Source organism: Lithobates pipiens, unplaced genomic scaffold (assembly GCF_037356315.1).
Source record: "Lithobates pipiens isolate NorthernLeopardFrog02 unplaced genomic scaffold, aLitPip1_a1.2 Scaffold_37, whole genome shotgun sequence".
Taxonomy (NCBI): Eukaryota; Metazoa; Chordata; class Amphibia; order Anura; family Ranidae; genus Lithobates; species Lithobates pipiens.
The window spans coordinates 16,312,934-16,322,641 of NW_027507825.1; the positions used below are offsets into that span (position 1 = coordinate 16,312,934).

The 9,708-nt window shown below is 46.2% G+C and overlaps 1 protein-coding gene across 7 annotated transcripts in view; it reads left to right on the forward strand.

Annotated features, from left to right (window-relative positions):
- TTC7B (tetratricopeptide repeat domain 7B) overlaps window positions 1-6,325 on the forward strand; it is a 225,331-nt gene extending 219,006 nt beyond the window's left edge. For 6 of the 7 annotated variants that reach the window (XM_077466764.1, XM_077466766.1, XM_077466765.1 and 3 more), the window contains one exon: window positions 1,804-6,325. In XM_077466764.1, coding sequence (XP_077322890.1) covers window positions 1,804-2,025 — 222 coding nt within the window. In that variant the 3' untranslated portion in view covers window positions 2,026-6,325. The remainder of the gene's footprint in view (window positions 1-1,803) is intronic. The other variant, XR_013269953.1, reaches the window with a different exon arrangement.
- The last annotated feature ends 3,383 nt before the right edge of the window (window positions 6,326-9,708 follow it).

The following is a 9,708-nucleotide window of genomic DNA, read 5'->3' on the forward strand; positions in this document are numbered from 1 at the left end:
CATTGTTTGGCCCACCCCTGCCCCCTCTCCATCAGCACTGGGGTCATATTAGCTGAGTGAGGGAGAAGAGAAACATTGGAAAACTAGTGAGTTCCAGTGTGCAAAAGTGTATTTACTTTGGAAGAATAAATCTCCTCTAATGTTGGGTGTCCTACGTGTGTGGCTGTTGCTGCGTTATAAAAAAAACTATTACATTTTAGAATGGGGTGCCTGGAGATTGTGCATAATTTAAAAGGGTGCCTTGACTGAAAAAAGATTGAGAAACACTGGTCTATATACCCTGTGAAATGTACAAGACGGAACGTGGAGCCAACAGCAAAGTTTGATTCACTGGTGACATCACTGAAATACTGTCTGGTGCACCTATGACATCACTGTAGTGTACTGTCTGGTGACCAGTGGCGAAACTACCACCATAGCGACCTACGCAGGTCGCTGTGGGGCCCGCGGGGAGGATGAGGAATGCACTGCCCGCACGGTCCCCCAGCCAGGGGAAGTGAGGAGAGGAAGAGGCAAGCTGTCCCTACGAGCTGAAAGCTGTAATAGCTTCTTTTAAATTTTCTGTGTTCTTGGGGCTCACCGTCGCATAGCTCCACCTCTTGGCCCGGCGCCTTGGATAGACAGAACACCAGTCCAATGCGGGACGTGTGACGTCATCAAAGGTGCCGGGCCAAGAGATGGGGGCTATGTGACGGTGAGCCCCCGGAACTCTGGAAATTCATATGAAAGCTATTACAGCTCTCTGCTCGTACAGAAAGTTTGCCTCTTCCTCTCCTCACTTCCCCTGGCTGGGGGACCGTGCGGGTGGTGCTCGCCCGCTCGCCAACAGCCATTTGAGGGCTGCAGTATGCATTGGTGAGGCTAAATTGTGCACGTGTCACGCTGCATTGGGCACAGGTGAGGCAGTATTGGGCACAGGCACGCCATATTGGGCACGGCAGGCCACGCTGCATTGGGAACAAGCAGGCCACATTAGGCACTGGTCACGCTGCATTGGGCACAGGTGAGGATGATTGAAGCGCTAACACCAGGTGTTTGGAGTATCTTTATCTGTTGATTGTTAAACTTTCTGGAATACATATATTGCTATTGTGCTGTAGAATCTGGGCCTGTTGTCCCTCCATCTCTTCTCCCTCCTTCTCTCTCTTTCTTTCACCCCTCATTCATCTTAGACTCGAACCACACCCCCTTTGAGCCACACCCACTATTTAATTTAAGCCCTGCCATTTTTTTGTGGGGGGGGGGGGGGGGGACGGCATACAACATTTTGCTATCGGGCCCTGTGATTTCTAGTTACGCCACTGCCTGTGACATCCCTGGAGTGTACTGTCTTGTGCACCTGTGACATCACTGGGGGGTACTATTGTCTGGTGCCCCTGTGACATCACCGGAGTGTACCATTGTCTGGTGCCCCTGTGACATCACCGGAGTGTACCATTGTCTGGTGCCCCTGTGACATCACCGGAGTGTACCATTGTCTGGTGCCCCTGTGACATCACCGGAGTGTACCATTGTCTGGTGCCCCTGTGACATCACCGGAGTGTACTACTGTCTGGTGCCCCTGTGACATCACTGAAATGCTTCATGTTCTGCTAGTGAGGTCACTGGGGTGACACGGGGTTCTTGGAAGTTTTTTTTATATATACGATATTGAGGCAAATTGGACTATATCTCAGCTATAGGTTGAAGCTTTTATTTCTGTCATTATTGCCTATGTGTGATGGTCAGATGTCCAGAAACTTTTGCCAATATATTATATATCGTCCATGCACTCAGGATTTTTTTTTCTTTCCTCTTTTACAGAGTCTCATCCTCCACCACCTGGGCCGGTTTAGCCTGGCAGAGAAGATCCTGAGAGATGCAGTCCAGGTGAACTCCACAGCCCATGAAGTGTGGAATAGCCTGGGCGAGGTGCTCCAGGCTCAGGGGAATGACGATTCCGCAACTGAATGCTTTCTGACAGCCCTGGAACTGGAGGCCAGCAATCCAATAGTCCCCTTCACCATAATCCCCCGTGCTCTGTGAGAAGAGATCAAATCCGGTGTCATGCACAGAGCAATGGTGGCAACACCAATCAAACCTCATCCTTACGGTTGTATTTCACTGATCACAGGTGGCCCTAGATGATGGCACATTTCTTTATATTTTCTGTCTGAACATGGTGAGCGGCTAGCCAGTGGTTTTAGTGTTTCTTGCTGAATGTACGCAGACCAAGTGCAGGCAGAATTGGGTTGGGTTTCAGGTCTATGAGGTCACAGAAAGCCATCTACAAAGATGCAAACCCAGCAGTAGGGACCAGTCTGAATTTCTGGATGCCCGATACATTGCAAAAGTTAACCAGTCCAGAATCTTTTCCTGGGCATTCCTATGGTCAGTATCCTTCAGTCATCCGAGTCTAAGGATAGAGCAGCACATACATGTAGATATGGGTGCCACTTTCTTGTCCATTGAAGAGCATGGGAAGTCTTTAGCCTTCAGGTTTCACTGCTACCTACATGAGGATTGGGTGTTGGCAAACAAAAATGGTGGGCCAGCCTAGGATTGTTTCTACTACCAGTATGTCTCGTTTTTTCTTTCTACTCGTGTGCTAGTAGGACAGACATGTTTTCATATCCTCCACTGCTGTAAAGTACTGTATCTGGACCCTGGATGACTGAACTTTGCATGGATAGCCTGCGGGGAGCACTAGGTTCCATGTGAGGGAGCTTTCCAGTTCTGGTAAAAGTTAGACGCAGAGTTGTTTCCAGGTACTGTCTCAGTGTTTTTCCTCTCTCTGAAGACTCGCACCGAGTAGGCCAGTCAGGTCGAGCACTGGAAACTATGACATTTTTGTTATAGAGTGCCATTATTTCCTCCTTCTGGCTTTTTTTTTTTGCTGCAAAAGCAGCTGAGGCCAACATTGTTGGGTCAAATGTCACACATGCTCTCCCGTCATACAGTATAGAGGAAACATCTTTATCTCTGCTTCTGGTGCAAGGAGCAACATGGAACTTTGATCCATTCATGCTGCCTACCTACAGTGACTTTGGCTGTGTCTGGTCATCCAAACTTCACCTGCTATCAGCTCTCCAGATTTGATGGGTTTTTGAAGCCTTTCCATTGCCACACCTGAAACATGTCCAAATCTTGGCACAGGTAAGAGGGTAGTGCAGATGCAGTCCCATCTACTAACTTTATCATGACTACTAATGGTGCCAATGGCTGTAGCCTGGAGTCATGTTATTATCTGCTGTTATAATGTCTTACATCTTCAGAGTCCTCTCCAGCTCTGCCCTTTTGGCAAATTACCCAGTTATTTGCAGACTTGGATCACAGAGACCACAAGCGTGCTTCAGCATCCTCTGCAGCAGATTCTGCCCTTGCAGCTTCTGAGCCATTGAGTTGCTGAAGTCCTTGACAAATCAGGTTACCCTTGAGGATTCCCAGTCATCCTGCTATTACTCCCAACTTATAGGAGACTGTGACAGCTCTTAATGATGCAGCGTGCACCACTCTGAAACTAGAGGCTCAGCCTGTTTGGTCTACTAGTACTGCTTCTAGTCTTGTACTCATTTGCACCTGCTTTTCCTATTTTTTATTTTTTTTATTTAGGTGATTAGTAGCACCTTGATAACTTGTTTGCTTCCTCCATGCGCTTGCTGATGTATCCATTTTGTGGAAATTCCTTCAGAAATGGTCTGCTCCTAAGAAGTGTTATCTTCCACCAGTATTGCAAGTGCCTTGTTAAGACGAGACATGACCGGATCCAGTCTTTAGCAGATCCAACTGATAACCGGGCGGATTGTGAGTAACATATGTCTTAAGTATTGATTTGTCATCCCGTTCCTCTCTACTCCCACCAACAAGGTGGTTTTCCTTGTAGCCTTCACCTCTGTGAAGCCAAGGTCTTGTACCAGGAGGCTTTATTTCCAAAAACCCTTTTTGGTCTTGCAAGGGAACACATTGATGTTGGTCTGCCTTTACCTCAACTAGAACATCGCTTCCCTGTCCTTTTTGGCTCATCCAAAAGGAAGTTTTCCTTCTTTTTCTGGATGTGATTCGAGCTTTGAGAATATCTCAGCTACTCTTTTTTTTTTTTTTTTTTTCAGGAAGACCTATTCCCTTTTTGTCATTATGGATAGACCCTGGAATGCTTCACCAGGTTCTTGTTCCACCATGTCTAAGGTGGCTCAGGCAGACCATCCAAGCTTATAGGTCTCAAAAGATCGAGCTCCACCCTTACCTGCCAAGGCACACTCTGCTAGGGCTGTTAGTGCTTTATGGCAACAGGCAACTGGTTCCCCAGAATTGCAAGCTTCTTGACACATTCTCTAAGTTCTACCAGGTGGACATTTAAGCTGCATCTAATGCCAGCCTCAGGCAGCCCTTTGTGCTGCAGACATTTCCAAGTTTTCTGTTGTTAGTCTTGGGCCTGTTGGTAATTGTTTGGTGTGTTGCTCACCCCCGCAGCTGAACTGCTTTTGGACTTATTGGTTATAAAAAAGAAAGAAATGGCTTTTGTACTCCTATTGGAGGACACAGGTCCCCCCCTGTGTGTATGGTCATGCTCTTGGTACCCACTTTGCTAGGGAATTGATGCATGTAGGAAGGATTATCCTGGGCTACCCTACAATTTGTTGGTATCCTATCCTCCTGGCGGTAGAGTAGGATTTTACTGTGAGTGCAAAAGACCAGTTTTACTTAACTTTCAGCCAGCTACAACTATCTTTGTAGAAGTGTTTAATTTTCCCTATTGGGGGTGCTGATCGTCCCTTTAAACAAGGTGCTCGCAGACTACAGCACTATTTGAAGCTGCTTGAAAGCCTACCAACTGCTTGTGGTAAGGTATACTCAGCACTACCATTAAGGCTGCTTTCACACTGCAGCGGGAGCGGCGTTGGCGGTAAAGTGCCGCTATTTTTAGCGGCGCTTTACCATCGTTTTAGCGGCGGTGTGCGGGCGCTAGCGGGGTGGTTTTAACCCCCGCTAGCGGCCGAAAAGGGGTTAAACCCGCCCGCAAAGCGCCGCTGCAGCGGCGCTTTGCCGGCGGTATTGCCGCGGTGTCCCATTGATTTCAATGGGTAGGAGCGGTGAATACACCGCTCCTTCACCGCTGCAAAGATGCGGCTAGCAGGACTTTTTTTCACTGTCCTGCCAGCGCATCGCTCCAGTGTGAAAGCCCTCCGGCTTTCACACTGGAGTTAAAGGGGCCGGTTTTTTTCAGGCGTTACACAGGCGCTATTTTTAGCGCTGTAACGCCTGAATACCGCCCCAGTGTGAAAGCAGCCTAAGTGCACCAGGGGTAGTGTGAAAGCGTCCTAAGAGAACTATATTACCTTATTCATCATCCCCTTAGCCAGTGCTGGCAAAACTTGTAGTTCCAAAATATCTGGGGTGCCATTTCCCATGATGCTCATTCACTCTGCAGTGTAGTGAAGCATCATGGGAAATGTGGTGCCAAGGTTCACCATCACTGCCCTAGGCAAAATGAACAGACCACCCTTACAATGAAGAGGGGGAACCCACCAAAAGGGTAGAGTGTTTTTTGTTTGTTTTTTCCTCCCCGGAGTTCAGCTTAGGGTGGACTTGTACTCTGGCAGTATGCTTCCTATACTCTGAGTGCCCACTTGCTCTCTAAATTCAGATGAAGAGCGCAGTACTGGAGGTGGGATTGCTTTACAGTGTGTATGGCCCAACATTGCATTTCCTTAGAGAACAAACTCATTCCTCGTCCATTCATACAACACTGGGGGGAACATTTAAAACTGTGAACGCTAAACAATTGCTGCACCTGGCCTGTCGGTGAGTTTTGGTTCCCCCCCCCCCCCCCCAAGTACATATTATGTGTAATGCGCAGATTTGCTATCTTTACAGTTTTGCAAGATAAATTGCTGAATGAGTTTTGTTTTTATATAAAATACACACACACAGTGCAGAAATTACTCTGTTTCATCCTGAGTATGGTTTATAAATGTATCTTCTTATTGCATTACAAATAAAAAAAAAAAAAAAAAAAAAAAGCTCCAGGAAACTTTCACCTGATCCTGGAACAGCGCTGCCTGGCAGACAATGCATTTCGCCTGGCCTCGTCCTCATTTGAATCACCGTCACTGTAAGCCAGACATTAGTAAAGAGAGAGATATATCTATATATATATATTTTGAAACTGAATGCCTGTTACAAGATTTTGAGCAAATACTGTTTAATTTAACTTTTTTTTATGTGAATTCAGAGATTATTTATCAAAAACAGTATGTAAAGCCAGATGTTACAGTCGGACATTTTCCTCATGTAGTACATGAATTATGTGAACTTTACATATGTCAATAAAGTGATTTTTAAAAGAGTTTTGGTGACGGAGTGGCAATTACTGCAGGTGGGTACTGAAGAGCACCCAGATCACTTCAGGGCCTTTTTTTTTTTTTTTTTTAATGTTGGTTAAGAGCATCAAATACAGCCAACTCATTTCTGGGAAGGACCCCTCCTCCCTCTTCTTCAGGGCTTGAGCATTACATGTTAGAATCAGCATGAAAGGCTGGCCATTGTAAGTGTGTTGAGAGGATAGTTTGTATCAAACCTTAAATTAGAGATGCACTGAAATATATTGTCTGAAAATTGTGTTTTATTTTCTTACATCCGGGGACACAGAGCCATAGTACTTACTATGTGGGTTATAGGGCCACTGATAGGTGATAGACACTGGCACGACCTGAGGCAAGATGTATACTCCCTTTATAATCCCTCCCACTACTGGGAGTCCTCAGTTTTTTCACCAGTGTCTAAGGTGTTGGTCACGAGTAAAGATGTGCTGTGCTCCACTGGAAGCTTCCATGCTGGGGCTATCCATGCTGACCAGATCCGTTCTGATGTCCTTTCATGGGCTAAATGGAAGGTACCCAGGCCTCGTGTCTGAAGAAACAATGTTTTGCTTGGGAATGATTCTCTTTAGAGAGCTGGACCCTGGGATCCAGTGCTTTTTGGTAGTAAGGCCATAACGTTTTTACTGGCAGGGTGCTGTCACAGGTCCAGGATTGTGGGTAACCTGAGGTTCCCCTGTTCCTGAAGGTTTCCTAAAGGTCTCGGAGCACACTGTGAAGGGTGAAGAGTGGGTTTTTATCTCAGATAACCCTGCTGCAAGGAAAAGGTAAGGGAGAATTTCTCCTTATGTATTGAGCACTCACCGCCTGATGCTGGAAACAGCGCAGAAGCCTTTTCATTTCTCATCTCCTCCGGCCACAACAGATCCTCCGGTAAGAAAGGAGGGGTCTGGTTCTCCTCCTGCGCCCCAATATTGGTCCTTTTTCCCCTTCGGATGATTGATATACCAAAAGCAGGGACAGAACGCGCAGCCGCTCAGCGGAAGATTTACACCCCAAAACCCCCCCCCCCCCCCCCCACTCCCGGCCATGTCTGCTGTTTTACAGGATGCCTGAGCCGACACTTTCGCGCAAAAACAAACACTTTCCTTTGAAAGGTGGGGGGGGGGCGTAATTTGCGTGGTGGGGCATGGCTAACGGCATCACACGCCGGCCACACGTGAAGGAAGTGTTAAAGAGCTGTGTATTGTGTAGCTGCTGCTGGCTGTGGAGGGACAGAGCAGGAGGATGGCTTGTTCAGGTTAGTGACACAGGCATTTCCCTTTGACACATTATACTTTACCAGGCTAGGATTAATAGCAGCTTACAGCGCTGGACTATAGCCTAGCAGTGTACATTCTTTTGCTGGTAGTGCCTTAGCTTTAAGCTTCAGGCTATGAGTGGTAATTGGACCAGGAACTCCTCTAAGGGGTCAATGGTTTTCACTATAAACTAAATCCATTTCCAAAAGAATGTCATCCTCTTCTGAGAGGGATGCGGCTGGTCAGATTGAGCCATCTGGGGAAACTGTTGTTGCATAAACACTTCAGTCCCTGTATATATCATACAAGAGATTTTTTTTCCTTCTACCATTTGTAATTTGGAAAGAAGATTGATGCTATGATGTCTCTCCATAGTGGGGCTAAACATGGCACATTCCCATCTAGCGGGACCCTCTTATTGAGGTGCAAGAGGCTGGGGATCAGGTAGATCTTCCCAAATATTTGGAAGATGCTTATTTATCCTCTTCTGAGGATCTTAATATGGAAAGAGTAGCATCACAAGACAGGTTGCTTGTGTACTCCCTTTACTCAACCTTTTTGCTGCCTGAAGTGCTAGCTCTTGAGGAACCCACCTCCTAATTGGGTTCATTAGAACCTTCCCCATCTGGGGATGTTTTTTCCTATTCATGCATGGCTAAAAAAAAAAGTATGTATTCTGAATAGGAACATCCGGATAAACTATTTTATCCTCCCAAGAAATTCTCCACACTTTATCCTATGGAAGAGGATTTCTATGAAAGAAAATAGGGGGTTCCAGCAATTGCCTCAGTGAGCAAGAATCGCACATGTCCGGTGAATAATGCACTGATGTTAAGGGATCCAACTGATAAAAAGTTGGAACTTCTTTGTAAAAGCCATATGTCTCTAGCAAGTTCAGTAGCGCAGCCAGTTCTTGCTGCAATTGGTGTATCTCAGTCCATTAAGGAACAGTTTGTGGAGATACTTAAAATTCTGCCTGATCAGCAGGCTCAGCAATGGGCTGGTGTATCAGACGCACTATGTTTCACAGTAGATGCTATGAAAGACTATCATTTAAGCCTCATGGCTTATGCTTGGACTAGTGCATTCTCGCTGAGTTCTGTGGCTGAAAAATTGGTCAGCCGAAGCACTGTGTAAAAAGCTCTTAGCCAGTTTTCCCTTTCATGGTGAATGGCTATTTAGAGACGATCTGGATAAGTACATCCAAAAGATCTCTAATGGGAAAGCTCTCTTTTACCAGTAAGAAGTTCAAATATTTATTCTTTAATCATGCTGCCTCTCCTGTGCCAGGGGCATTAGCCTCTAGGCAGTCTCGACAGCCTCAACCGCCAGGTTCAAGGGGAAGTCCCCAAGGGCAGCACCAGGGTCAGAAGAGATCTTGGGGCAGAAAGCCCACAAAGCAGAATACTAAAGCCTCCTCGAGAAGGGGCACCCCCGCTCACTGGGGGGGGGGGGGGCTCCTGTAATTCTCAAGATCTGGCAGGAACAATGTCAAGATGGGTGGCTTCTGCAGATTTTCTCTAGGTTACGACTAGAGTTCTGAGAGTTTCCGTCTCTTCGTTTTTTTCTAAAGGAAAATGTTCCCAAGGATCCAGAGAAAAAGAAGTCTCTCTCTTTCTGGCTCTGAATCATCTATTATCCCAGTCGGTGATATCAGAGGTTCCCTTAGTGGAACAGGGCACAGGGTTTGATTCAAACCTTTCACGGTTCCAGAACCAAACCGAGAGGTAAGACCCATTCTAAATCTCAAAGATCTGAATTTGGCACTTAAACATGCGATCCTTTTGCGCAATCCAATTGGTTGTGTCCATCCTGCAAGGAGGGGAGTTTTTAGCTTTAATCGATATTAAAGATGCATATCTCCATGTGCCAAATTTTCCCACTCACCAGATATTACTGTGCTTTGAAATATAATATTGTTTCAGTTGTGGCCCTGCCATTTGGTTTAGCCACAGCACCACGGGTGTTCTGAAAGATTCTGGCACCTCCTTGAGCCAGATTAAATGGCTCAAGGCATAACAGTCCTAGCCTATTTAGACGATCTACCTTTAATAGATCTAAAAATCAATAAATGGTGTTGCGCTATTAAATTAAAGTGCCTAGTGCATAAA